The sequence below is a fragment of the Oncorhynchus keta genome, chromosome 11, assembly GCF_023373465.1.
Source record: "Oncorhynchus keta strain PuntledgeMale-10-30-2019 chromosome 11, Oket_V2, whole genome shotgun sequence".
Classification (NCBI taxonomy): domain Eukaryota; kingdom Metazoa; phylum Chordata; class Actinopteri; order Salmoniformes; family Salmonidae; genus Oncorhynchus; species Oncorhynchus keta.
In genome coordinates this window covers 25939529-25953784 of record NC_068431.1, presented here as the reverse complement: position 1 = coordinate 25953784, position 14256 = coordinate 25939529, and the positions used below count along the sequence as shown (strand labels likewise).

General features: G+C 43.0%; 1 protein-coding gene across 8 annotated transcripts in view; it reads left to right on the top strand.

The window, feature by feature from the left end:
- The window catches only part of LOC118389976 (cell adhesion molecule 1-like), a 486522-nt gene that overhangs the window by 381777 nt on the left and 90489 nt on the right, over positions 1–14256 (top strand). For all 8 annotated transcript variants that reach the window (XM_052529799.1, XM_035780043.2, XM_035780042.2 and 5 more), the window contains exons 4-6: positions 2246–2398; positions 4232–4369; positions 11142–11300. In XM_052529799.1, coding sequence (XP_052385759.1) covers positions 2246–2398; positions 4232–4369; positions 11142–11300 — 450 coding nt within the window. The remainder of the gene's footprint in view (positions 1–2245; positions 2399–4231; positions 4370–11141; positions 11301–14256) is intronic.

Genomic DNA, 14256 nt, shown 5'->3' with positions numbered 1-14256 from the left:
AAAGGAAATTCACATGAGCCCCACAATGCCTATTTCACCCATGCTCTACCAAGGTTTTCCAGCACACAGCTTTGACCTACTATAGTAGCTTTATTGGGCTATTGTACTTCAAGAAATTTGTAGGGAAGTTGCTTAGGATTCAAATGTTCTCAAAGATCAGATGAATTTCAACAAAGAAAGGAAATTATGATAAATGGCGAGAGACTGTTTTAGGGTGCATTAAACAAAGCTCACCTGGCATCAAGTATCGAACAAAGCTGGTTTGGGTGTACAGAGCCTGAGGTACTGAGGTGCCGTTCCCTCACAGCCCGTAGAGCACTGGTCTTGGCATGCGAGCTATGAGTTTTTCCCAGCTGTATTCAGCACAGTTTAAAGTCACAATCTATGATGGTGCTCCAAAGTGTCAAAGCATACACATGACCTCAGAATGTCGACCATACCAGTATTCTTTAGTTCTGCGCATGTTACCAAGAATACTTAAGATTCACCTGAGGAGATTCGTTGTGTTCTTTAAGTTTGCTAAACTCAAGAGAACATTTTAAGGTATGTGCAATACTCCCAGATAGAGCACGCACCTCACTCTTCCAAAGCAAATGTAAAATATACTCTGAACTCTGGGGTCAACAGACAGTAAGCAAGCTGTTCTTTACTCTGACATCAAGCCTTCCACCTTTCCTGTTGGAAAAAGGTCAGGAAAACAACATACCACAAGTGTTTTTTCCCCAATATGTGAATGATGGGCTCGATTCGGTCCTATGTAATAACATTTAAAATGGTGTTTTATTGAAATGGATACTTGCGTAGTGGAGTCTTTTGTTAAGACATGTAGCTAGCTATCTTAACAATGAACCATAATCCCAACTCATGACGTGACTATCCTGCATGAATCTGTAGGTAGCTAACCAACCAGGTTCAATGTTAGACAGCTAACATTAGGTTATAACTAGCAAAGCAAATGGCTCTGAGATATGAATAATATTACTACACAGATCATAAACGTAACGTTGGCTAGCGAGCCAGCCAGCTAACGTTAGCTTGCTAGCTAACAGTACACTAACTTGAAATGAAAACAACTTTCTGACTAAATTAAAAAACGTGTAATATCTGAAAATGTAGCTAGCTAGACTCTTACCCGTATACATGGATGGACACTTCTCCCTCTGTCACGGATGCCATGGTTGCCCTTAGTTTGAAGATGTAATCCGGTGACAGGTGTTTTCTCCATCTCCTGAGCTATCATACTCTAATTCCACTTATTTCAAAACTCGGTCCGCTTGTTGTCATTGCAGGCAATCTCAACGCTGTGCGTTACAGGGAAGACATCCTCCTCCCTCATGTGGTACCCTTCCTGCAGGCTCATCCTGACATGACCCTCCAGCATGACAATGCCACCTGCCATACTGCTCGTTCTGTGCGTGATTTCCTGCAAGACAGGAAAGTCAGTGTTCTGCCATGGCCAGCGAAGAGCCCAGATCTCAATCCCATTGAGCACGTCTGAGACTTGTTGGATCGGAGGGTGAGGGCTAGGGCCATTCCACCCAGAAATGTCTGAGAACTTGCAGGTGCCTTGGTGGAAGAGTGGGGTAACATCTCACAGCAAGAACTGGCAAATCTGGTGCAGTCTGTGAGGAGGAGATGCACTGTAGTACTTAATGCAGCTGGTGGCCACACCAGATACTGACTGTTACTTTTGATTTTGACCCCCCCTTTGTTCCATTTCTGTTAGTCACATGTCTGTGGAACAGTTTATGTCTCAGTTGTTGAATCTTGTTATGTTCATACAAGTTTTTACACATGTTAAGTTTGCTGAAAATAAATGCAGTTGACAGTGAGAGGACTTTTCTTTTTTTGCTGAGTTTATATAATGGTAAGGAGATTTGAATTTTACATTGACCTTCAATCGATCCCTACACATGACTGTAGACTAACTCATAATCTAACTCCTGGAACTAAACTCAAATATACATATGAATACTCTCACATGTGTTTCTCCAATCCTCAAGTACTTTTTTGTTGTAGCCCTGGACAAGCACACATGACTCAACTTGTCAATTAATCATCAAGCGCTCAATGAGTTGAATCAGGTGAGTTTGTGAGGGACAACAACAAAAATGTGTACTGTTGGGGGTACTCATTGACTGGAGTTGGGAAACACTGCCATGGACAATGACAATGGTACCCTCTTTTGACCCCCCCTTAACTCCCTTACTTTTTCTCTCCCTATCTTTCCTTCTTTGATCCCCAGCCCTGAAAGATGCTCGCTTCCAGCTGGTCAACTTCTCAGACAATGAGCTGCGGGTGTCTCTATCCAATGTGAGCCTGTCGGATGAGGGGAGATACGTGTGCCAGCTCTACACGGACCCCCCACAGGAGGCCTATGCAGACATCACTGTGCTGAGTATGACTACACACACACACCACACACAATGTTTGTTGAGGGGGAAAATGGCTTAGACCGTCTACGTTGACATTCATTATGAGAGTATGATTGAAAACACACACACACACTAGTGATACACGAGTTTACCCATAACCGGCAATCCCTGAGGTTATATCCACGGTACGGGTGGGTTTAGGTGTAACGGCGTTCTTCGTTTGTAGAAAGAGAGTCGGACCGAAATGCAGCGTGGTGGTTACTCATGACTTTAATGAAAAAAGTGATACATTAAATAACTATACAAATACAAAACAACAAACGGAACGTGAAACCTAATTACAGCCTATCTGGTGAGCACTACACAGAGACAGGAACAATCACCCACGAATTACACAGTGAAACCCAGGCTACCTAAATACGGTTCCCCATCAGAGACAACAAGAATCACCTGACTCTGATTGAGAACCGCCTCAGGCAGCCAAGCCTATACAACACCCCTACTCAACCGCAATCCCAATAATACAAAACCCCAATATGAAATACAACAACATAAACCCATGTCACACCCTGGCCTGACCAAATAATATAACGAAAACACAAAATACTAAGACCAAGGCGTGACATTAACGCTAACCTTAATCACACTGCTAACCCTAATGCCTAACCTTTAGTTAAGACCAAAAAGCAAATGTTTGTTTTCAACTATTTCTTTGATATAGTACATTTTTACTTTGCAGCTGGCCCATCTAGCAGAAATTGCTCAGTTCTGCCTCCAGGGCAAGATTCATCACCACAAACGTCAGTCACCCTGCATATCTCAATCAATAAAATAACAAATATTTTCTGGTGCTCCTAAATTTTGTTGTGCTCCTAACTTTTATAAATTGGGAGCACCAGTATTTGACGTCAATACCGAAACACCAAGATCCACGCCAATCAAAACACAGTGTCCAGACAGTTTTCTATCGTGCGTCCTAGCAGGATTTATGGGAAATTACATTGTGTGCGTATTAGACGTTACAACACACAGAGCGTGCTTGAAGCAAGAGTAAGTACTTAGACATAATGATGGCGATTTGGCAATGAAGTTTGACAGCGGGATGTGGGGAGTGTTTGTGATTTGGACATTTTCGCAAGGAGGAGATGGGGAGACTGGCACAGGCATGAATCTGCGTGTCTGGGCCAAGGCAGGAGTAGATCAGCGCAAATGGCATCAAGCTGTTTTGAGTGGCAGTAGGTAGCAAGCGAGAGCTGGAAGTATGTAATCCAAAATCGGTGAGTGGTCTCAGCTCGCACGTTTATGGGAAGAGTCTAGTTGAGAGAAGGTTGGAAAAGCATCCTCAAACACCTGAAGTGTACTGCATATAGTCAGTGTATGGGCTTTATTATAAAGTGGATGATAAAACATTTTTTAAGTGTAAGGCCTTTCGCCCAAAGCTGATAGCGGCCGATTCTGACTTGAGATGCGCGCACTTAAATATAACTTAGTCCTTTTTCACGCACATTCTTCTCTGTGCACATTCTGACGTTTTTGTTTACAAGAAAATGACTGTACTGTAGTCAATTTAATTTATTTCAAAGTATTTCCATAAACCTCTCACAGATAGAGTACTATTGCAACAAAATTCAGTTATTTTATTTGGTATGTGGAGGGACCAATATTGTAAATGACACCCATGACAATAGATGCATCACACCATGCTACCTCAACACCACATTGCTGATGAAACGCCCTTCCACCACACAGGGACAGTTAAGACATCTAAGAGGGAGGACTGACCCTCTTCCTGGTTGTAAAAGGTGATTTATGCCCCACATTCCCTAAACATGGTGTCTATTTGTCCCCCCTGCCAGTCCCTCCAGGCAACCCAATCATCGAGTCCCGGGAGGGGCAGGTGATTGAGGGCAACGAGACAGAGATGACCTGCACCGCTATGGGCAGCAAGCCCGCCGCCACAATCAGATGGATGAAGGGAGACAAAGAGCTCCAAGGTAGGTCAACACCCGTCAACACCGTCATGTCCAAAACACTTAGCTCTCTATTATAACTCAGTTGGACTCTGACTGAAAGACTGAATATTCTTTTAAAAAATATTTTTCAGATGAAGAGGGATAAAAAGGGCGAGGGTTAAGGTAATTATAGGGAATTACTTAGTATGAATTGTAGAGTTGTCTATTAATGTTCATGCATAACTTTCCATTCCCTACAAGTTTTCCATTCCCAATGAGTCTACCCAATGATTTAGTCATACATTCATGGCATATAGCTTTATTCAATAATAAACCCCCTCACATCATCTTCATAGATGTTTTCTTTAACCCATCTCTTGGTGCCTCTACACTCTCTTTCTAACTTTCTTCTTCCTTCCTTCAGTCGTCTCTTTATAATTCGCCCCACGTCAACGACACCTCAGCCTAATTAGGTCAGTCCCATGGCTCTGAATGACTTCCATGAGAGTGATGGGCTGGCTCAGTGGTCACCTAGCCTTTTGGCAGAGTGACAGCTTTCAAGCCTCTCTTCAAAGGGAGCTGCGCGATTAGGGGGCCCATAGATTGGGCCAATGGAATGACCCCGGGCTGTTCCAACTCTTACTCAGCAGAGCCCAAAGCCCGTCTCTCACGTCATAACCACAACCTCATACCAACCACCAATGGTGCAAAGCCCTAATGTGGAGTAAAGGCCTTGGTTTCATCTACTTAATAAACACTTTTACCCAGAAGAGGGTAGGCTGACTCTGGTCCTGGATGACTGTGCGCAGTGTGTGCAGGCTTAAGTTCTTAAGTTCCAGCCCAGCGCTAACACACCTGTTTCACATAATCAACTAATTGTGGTCATTAATTAATATAGACCAGGTTTAGGTGAATTGGGTGTTTTAGTCCCGGGCAGGAACAAAAGCCTTCACACACTGCGGCAGTTCACTGCCCCTTCCCTGCATTAGCGTAACTACTACAGTGTTGTTAAATAGCACTGGCTAGGCCTAAATGTGTGGATGATAGCCTTCCTTACTCTCTGTGTTGACAAGGAAAGTTACTTGACAACAAACAGAGGGTGAAGGAGAGTTCACAGATCTGAGCTTAACTGCTAGCCGTGTAAAACATTTTGTCCATTGCCTATTTTTATTGTAATGTGGTCTATTCATTTGGTCATTAAAAGGGGTTTCTATTGCCAACCACCACTGAAAGTAGTATTGCGTCATCTTGAACGATGTGGAGTGGAGTCCATGTTTCCCCCATTAATTGCCACATCATCGTGATGAATATGGCACGCCGCATTGTTCAGTGGGAGTTTGACTGACTGACTGACTGACTGACTGAATGGACAGAATGGACAGAATGTGGAGGTTGAGAAGCAGGAAACGTGAGGACAAAAGAGACAGGGGCTCTTTGTCAAGCCATATTTCCTGGTTTCTTTGCATCCTCTCTGCCTGCCTCCTCTGAGGGGAGGGACCTTGGACCTCTAATACGGTTCAGAAGGAGGCAAGGAGATACGAATGACGAATTGTGGAATCATGGAATGACGAATTGTGAGAGGTCACAAAAGGGAAAGAGTGTGTCACCGCAGTCCACGCCACTCGCCGGCTGCTCCAAATTGCTTTCGGCGTCGGCCTCGCCTTGCAGATTTATTTCTAATTAAACCTAATTACCTTAAGGGATAATCGGGCATGTTTTAAATATCATTTAAAGGTTACACACCCACCCCGCTCGCTCGCGAATGTAAACCAATATTTCGGCCCCCGAAAGCAAAGTCCCAGTTATCCTACTATCATTATATCCCTTCTCTTGCCCTCTCTGTGTGTCTCACTCTCCCCCCCTCTCTTTCTCTCCTCACCCTTGCACTCTCTCTCCCTTCCCCCACTCTGCCTCTTTATTGTCCTCTCTCTTATCCTGCTAGTTTTGTGTTGTGGTTAATATTTCCCCCTCTTTTATATCCTGTCTTTCACAGATATCACCAGCACTTAAGTGTGCGAGTGAAATGAAAGTCTAGGAACAATGGGAGTTCCAACAGCACAGGTTATTCTGTCTGTACAAGACGAGATGAGAGGGAGAGAGACTGGGGGGTGGGGGGGTGGGCAGTGACGGACGGGGCCGAGCACGGCCATTAGCCTTAAGTCTTCTAAAGAAAATTACCGGGGTGATTTCAATTACCCTGCCACACTCTGCCAGAATGACTGGCAAATTTATAAAATCATATTTGAACTTGCTGAAGGCAAGTAGTCAAGGAATGTCTATGGCACTTTGATACATCCGAGTCCACTCTCCCCAAACGCAGGCCCCCCACGTACCCCGTGCTCTTAAATGGTGCTGAAATTACAATTAACGATTATTTTCAAATGTAAAATAGAGGGGACTGTTAATGGCTCTGCATCTGAAGGAATAGCTAAGTGCAGCCATTAACAGTGCATCAACTCTCTCTGCTTTGATTTTGAACCCCGAGCTTCACTATTCGACTACAAAAGCAATTAGCTTTTCATTAACATTAATATGTTCACTAGCACTCCAAAAATAATGTTGGAGTAATATTGAGCGCCACATCTGAGACTGTGGCTATCAAACGGAGATGCTATCACCGTGGGAAGATGATATCTTCATAAGTAAATAAGATTCGGTACGCATCATCCAATTCAAAGGTATTTGCATATCTCTCTTCCATTGAGCAAGTGCACAACACGTTTGTTATTGCATAATGTTGACAGTGCAGTGATATTCAACATGTTGGTAATTAGCTACTGTGCTGTAATAATAAAATAAAACGTATGGATAATCTAATTAAATCCTTAGGTCAAGACACACCAGTGTCTGCTGCCTGTCTTTTCCTCCTGGTAGTAAATTGATCACTTTATCATTTGTCAGACGTTCACCTTAGCTGATTTCTCAGGTCTAACTTAGCTGGTTAATTAAAATGCTTGGCTTTTAAATAAAACTACAGCGCTTGCTTCGCTTGTCAAATGGGGTAACACACCTGTTTATCACAAAGACTCGTTTTCCCATCAGCCTCAGAGACAGCTGTCTCTGCGGTGACGGGGCGGGATGTGAAGCGGCAACTCAATATCCATCAGATACCTGTAGCTGAGGAACAACAGCACACAAGGCTGTTCGCCATTTCATCCTCATAATACAAAGCTACAGTGCTTTCAGAAAGTATTTACACCCCTTGCCTTTTTCTACATTTTGATGTGTTACAAAGTGGGATTAACATTCATTTGTAATTTTTTGTCAACGATCTACACAAAATAATCTGTCATGTCAAAGTGGAAGAAAAATGTGAACATTTATTTTAAAAATTTTAAAATTAAAAAAAGTTAAAAACAAAAAAAAATGTGTATATACAGTGGGGAAAAAAAGTATTTAGCCAGCCACCAATTGTGCAAGTTCTCCCACTTAAAAAGATGAGAGAGGCCTGTAATTTTCATCATAGGTACACCTCAACTATGGCAGACAAAATGAGAAAAAAAATCCAGAAAATCACATTATAGGATTTTATCATGAATTTATTTGCAAATTATGGTGGAAAATAAGTAGACCTGAGTGGTTTCCTTCCTCTCCGCGACTGAGTTAGGAAGGACCCCTTTATTTTTGTAGTGACTGGGTGTATTAATACACCATCCAATGAGTAATTTATAACTTCACCATGCTCAAAGGGATATTCAATATCTGCTTTTTTTTTATTTTACCCAAATACCAATAGGTGCCCTTCTTTGCGTGGCATTGGAAAACCTTGCTGGTCTTTGGTGAAATTCAATGCTCGACAGAGGGACTGTATAGATAATTGTATGTGTAGGGTACAGAGATGAGGTAGTCATTCAGAAATAATGTGAAACACTGTTATTGCACACACAGTGGGTCCATGCAACTTAATATGTGACAAGTTTTACTCCTGAACTCATGTAGGCTTGTCATAACAAAGGGGTTGAATACTTATTGACTCGAGACATCTCGAGACTCGAGACCTCTCCCTCTGCCTGTCTGTCTCTACCTCTCCCTTTCTCTTCCCCTCTACCTTTCTCCTCCCCTCCCCTTGTTCTTTCTCTCTCCCTCTCCCGCTCTTTCTCCCTGATCAACCTCCCCGTCTCAATCCAATGAAATTCTATTTGCTTTATTGACATGACACTCTTGATAACAAATATTATTACAAAATGGGACAATGGGGAAAGGAAGTTGGCCTATTCAGCATGTGGAGAGTGTGTTGTCTGTGTTGTGTAGTAACACCCCAGTTATCAGAACAAAGTATGTGTATAGGCTTACTTCACACCTTGCTGTGTACTGTTGGCAGGGGTTACTTTGGATCAAAATCTCTTCATAAAACACAAATAAACTGTCCCATCAACAACTACCCCAGCAGCCATTGAGTGACTCACAAGTACAACAGCCCTTGACAGCTAGAAATTTCCAGCTGATTCACCTTCTATTGACCATTTTCTAGGATGTTCCGTTCTCTCTCCCCTACTTGTACTGTACAAGGTCACTCACAGAGCCACTCCTTTCAGAGACGCACAATGGCCGCCTCTCTCCCTTATGCTGAGTTATTACTACTCTTCCCCCGTAGCCTTGAGCACAACAGTAGCCCTCTGTCACAATTTTGTTACAAAATAAACGTATTCCACTCCCAATTCAATGTGGGAACACATAGTTACACAACACCAGCTTTTTATAGGAGCTTATTGGTTTTCAGTTATTTATATTTCAGGTGTACTGAATTCCACGAAAAGTACCAAAGACCATTTTATGTACAGGCCAGTTACATGAATGACTTGCGGTCTAAAGATGAAGACTGCTTTACAATAGGTTCCTACGATCTTGTGTTGAAACATGGCTGTTTTTCTTCCCTAGGAAAACATGATACACACACACACACAATGTCTTTGAGCAGGTGCCGGATATTGTTCAGTAAACAATACAAATAAATTCTACACACTGCAATCTGTGCTTACATGTGGTTTATTGGTGACAATTGAGACAACGTTTCAACACCTCAGGTCTTCATCAGGTTCCGTACAATAGGTCCTGAAGTCTTTAGTAAAAACCAACTTCCCAAAACAACAAAACGATAATTTTAAAAAAGGCTGTAAATATCAGGGGGCTTTTAACGCCGTTGAGTCGATATCCGCGGCCTCGCAAAAGTCTAATTAGCATAATAAAACAATCCCCATCAAAATCCGTCAATTTAAATTTTAGATTTTTTTGCATGGGCTGTGTCTCAGTTCACTGCATCCGCCAATGTCGCCCTTCCGCATCTGCGCTGAAAGGTGGCAGAGCTAGAGCGGTGTTTGTCAGACCATGGGACATCCCGAAAACGTATGTAGTGTCCAAACTGTTTGGCCCACAAACTATTATGACCCCTATATGGAAAGATGAGACTCTCATGAACACGACCCCCACAAGCGTCACGTGTCTCGTCTGAAGTCAGAACAGCCGATTTGCCAACTTCTGTCTGTAGTGTTCGAACAGTTTTGGCTACACACTAATATGACCCCTCTATGGAAGGTTAGTCTCTCACAAACATGTACATTTAGGATGCCCACAAGCGTTACAAGACTAGTCTGAAGGTAGCCGGGTAGTACAGTGCCTTTCGGAAAGTATTCAGAACCCTTGACTTTTTCCACATTTTGTTGCGTTATAGCCTTATTGTAAAATAGATTAAATTGTTTTTTCCCCCTCATCAATCTAGACACAATACCCCATAATGATAAAAGCAAAACGTTTTTTTTTTTTTTGTTGCTCATTTATTACAAATTTAAAAAACTGAAATATATCAAATTTACATAAGTATTCAGACCCTTTACTCAGTGTTGAAGCACCTTTGGCAGCAATTACAGCATCAAGTCTTCTTGGGTATGACGCTACAAGCTTGGCACACCTGTATTTGTGGAGTTTCTCCCATTCTTCTCTTCAGATCCTCTCCAAGCTCTGTCAGGTTGGATGGGGAGCGTCGTTGCACAGCTATTTTCAGGTCTCTCCAGAGATGTTCCATCGGGTTCCAACAGTCCATTATTTCTTTAAGACTCAAAAGTTTCTTCAAGTGCAGTCGCAAAAATACAAAAAAGGCTCTCATGAGGACCACCACAGGAAAGGAAGACCCAGAGTTACCTCTGCTGCAAAGGATAATTTCATTAGAATTACCAGCCTTAGAATTTGCAGCTCAAATAAATGCTTCAGAGAGTTCAAGTAACAGACACATCTCAACGTCAACTGTTCAGAGGAGAGTGTGAATGAGGCCGTCATGGTCGAAGTGCTGCAAAGAAACCACTACTAAAGGACACCAATAATAAGAAGAGACTTACTTGAGCCAAGAAACACGAGCAATGGACATTAGACCGGTGGAAATCTGTCATTTGGATTGATGAGTCCAAATTGAGATATCTTGTCCCAACTTCCGTGTCTTTGTGAGACGCAGAGTAGGTGAACGTTAGCTACATTTCATAAAAATAAACAAGTTCTATTAACCCCAAGAGTCGATGTATGTGGCCCCGAGGAAATCTAATTAACATAATACAACAATCGGCATCAAAATCCGTCAGTTTAAGCTAGAGATATCAACTTGGAATCGAACCCGGGTCTGTAGTGACACCTCTAGCACTGCGATGCCTTAGACCGCTGCGCCACTCGGGAGGCGAAATGATCATGTTTTATTATCCCCCCCTGACCATACCCTCAACAAAAAATCGTCCCACGGCTGAATCTAGTTGATGATTCCTGGCTTAGTAGAACCCCATCCCCCCAGAAACTTGAGGGTTTTAAACGTGGCTGTTTTTGTCATCCCCCCCAGGCATATCCAAGGTGGAGGAGACATATGACCACATGTTTACTGTGACCAGCCAGCTGAGGTTCATCGTCACTAAGGAGGACGACGGCGTGCCCGTGGTGTGCATCGTGGACCACCCAGCCGTCAAAGACTTCCAAGCCCTGACGTACCTGGTGGTGCATTGTGAGTATGGGCAAACACTTGAGATAAATGATACTTCCAAGTGTCTTTGTCCACTAATAATGTATTTCCTGAGGGACTCAAACCTAGAAAATAAGATTAAATGCCATCTTGTCTATTTTTACAGTAATGTGCCTCGCAAACTATATACGAATTACTTATGCAGGGCAAGGGGCTGTACATGTGAGATACACTTATTCTACTGAGTGAGGGACATTGTTTAGATTTTGTTCTTCAAATGTTGACTTAACTTTAAGTCTATCCATAATTTTTTACACACAAGTTTGCCCCTTTTTCCTTGAACAAAGATCCCAGAGGCCTTTGTCCATACTCAGACAACAGACCAAGACCTTCAGCCTGCATTTGAGCTGCCTCTGCATTAGGAGCTAAAATACACCATTTTTATATTTGCCCTATGTTTAATATGCAGTAGTGGTATTATGATACAATGGGTAAGGCCCTGAAGTGCTTGACTTGGCCTTTTGGCTGAAGACCTAGGCTTCAGATCCCATTATCTATGCAAAAGGGTAAGGATATTTCCTCAAAACGTTGCCTTTCCTTTCAAACCTTGACATATGGCTCATTGGTAGTGTGTTGCTGTAGCATGGTTAACCTAAGCCGTGCTTGTAGTCACTCTTGGAGCTTTGTCCGTTCTGTAAAAAGCTTCCGTCCAGGAATTAAAAAAGGATGCTCCATCTGACCTTTCCAAATCTGCCTAGACATGACATTTAGTCACTCTCCCATGACAGTAGCAGATAGGGCTCGAGGTTGGTTGTGTTTCCCCTCCAATTGGTTGAGCAGAGCCTGGTTAGGCTGCCTATCCAATTGCTTTTTTCACATTGCACTGAATACACATGGAAGAGGCGGATACGATTAGACATGTCCACAATTTCACATGGACCCCCAATATGGCAGCAATTGACCCTTCGCTAAGCCCGCCTCCTTGGTTAAAACCTATTATGTATATATATTTATTTTTACCTTTATTTATCTAGGCAAGTCAGTTAAGAACAAATTCTTATTTTCAATGACGGCCTTGTTCAGGGGCAAAACGGTAGATTTTTACCTCAGCTCAGGGATTCGATCTTGCAACCTTTCAGTTACTAGTCCAATGCTCTAACCACTAGGCTACCTGCCACCCCATATACACCCTGGATTGCAGATGCTATGTATTGGACATTGAGAGGCTTTAAAGCCACCGGTCGGCCATATTGGCACAGTCCTCCATCCAGTTGGAGCAGTCCACCATAGGAATTAATGGAATTCTACAGTATTTAAATTAAATGTTTCAAGGACAAAATTACATGTATTTAAGTATGTTTTCTTTTTGTAGTGGGAACAGTATCCTTAGTACTTTTAATGTTTTGATATATTTTTGTCATTTTTATGTTTGGCTCACATCATATAATTTAAATGTATGCATTAAGGCACATATGTCAGAGTCAAGGCCCGCGGGCCACATCCGGCCCGCGAGAAGGTTTTTTACGGCCCCTGGGATGATCTTGATTTATTATTAGAACCGGCCCGCAGACCGCAGCAAGCCGGCAGCCCGCAGATCTTTTACACGCACCAATACTACATTTCCCACAATGCAACGGTGACGCACCGAGCAGTAGGCTGCTTCATTTCAATATTTATTGGCACAGCAGTTGTCAGCATCACAGTAAAATTAACTTTCAGATACCCATCAAAAATGGCAAAATGGAAGGTGGACACTGAGAACCGGGGTTTCAAACAAGGTGGGAGTCGGAGTATTTGTTCACGGAGGTAGCTGGAAAACCTGTGTGTCTTCTGTGTGGAGAAAGTGTGGCGGTACTGAAAGAGTATAATCTGAGACGACATTATGAAACGAAACACGCGGACAAAAACAAGAATATGGACATGGAACAAAGGCTACAAAAGGCAGAGGAATTAAAACGAGGCCTCAAATCTCGACAGGCTCTGTTCAAAAAGCCAAATCACAAGGCCAGGCTGCTGTCAAGGCCAGTTTTATTTTGGCAGAAGAGATCGCTAAATCAGCCCGGCCATTTACGGAGGGGGATTTCATCAAAAACTGCATGATTAAAGTTTGTGACGAAGTTTGCCCAGAAAAAGGCAACTCTTTTTAAATGTGAGTCTGAGCAGAAACACCATTGCCGAGAGAGTAGACCAGTTGTCCATCAATCTAAAAGAGCAGCTTGTGAAAAGGGAAAAGATTTCATTGCATATTCCTTGGCTGTGGATGAGAGCACCGACATTTCTGACATTGCCCAGTTGTCAATTTTCATCCGCGGAGTGGACTCCAGCCTAAGCGTGACAGAGGAGTTTTTGGCTTTACGTCCTATGCATGGCACAACTACGGGGCATGATTTGTATGAAGAGGTGTCAAGATGTGTAAATGAGATGGAGCTGCCTTGGGAAAAACTCGTGGGTTTGACAACCGACGGAGCACCTGCGATGTGTGGACACAGGAGCGGACTGGTGGCGAAGATACGGGAAAAGATGCAAGAGGAAAACGCGACAGGTGAGCTGACAGCTTATCATTGTATCATACACCAGGAAGCGTTGTGCGGTAAAGCCTTGAAAATGGAGCATGTAATGAGCATCATCACGCGCACAGTTAACTTTATCAGAGCCAAAGGTTTGAATCACCGCCAGTTCAAGGCATTTCTGACGGAGTTAGAAACGGAGCATGGTGATTTGCCTTATCACACAGAGGTGCATGGCTAAGCCAGGGAAAGGTGCTTCAAAGATGTTTCGAGCTTCGTGAGGAGATTTGTCTGTTCTTGGACAGCAAAGGGAAAGACACAACACAACTCCGAGACGAAATGTTTCTGTGTGAAATGGCTTTTCTGTGTGACATTACGAGTCATCTGAATGCAATGAACTTGCAGCTGCAGGGTCGGGATCGTGTCATCTCTGATATGTACAGTACAGTGAAGGCATTTAAAACCAAACTGACTCTGTGGGAGACGCAGAT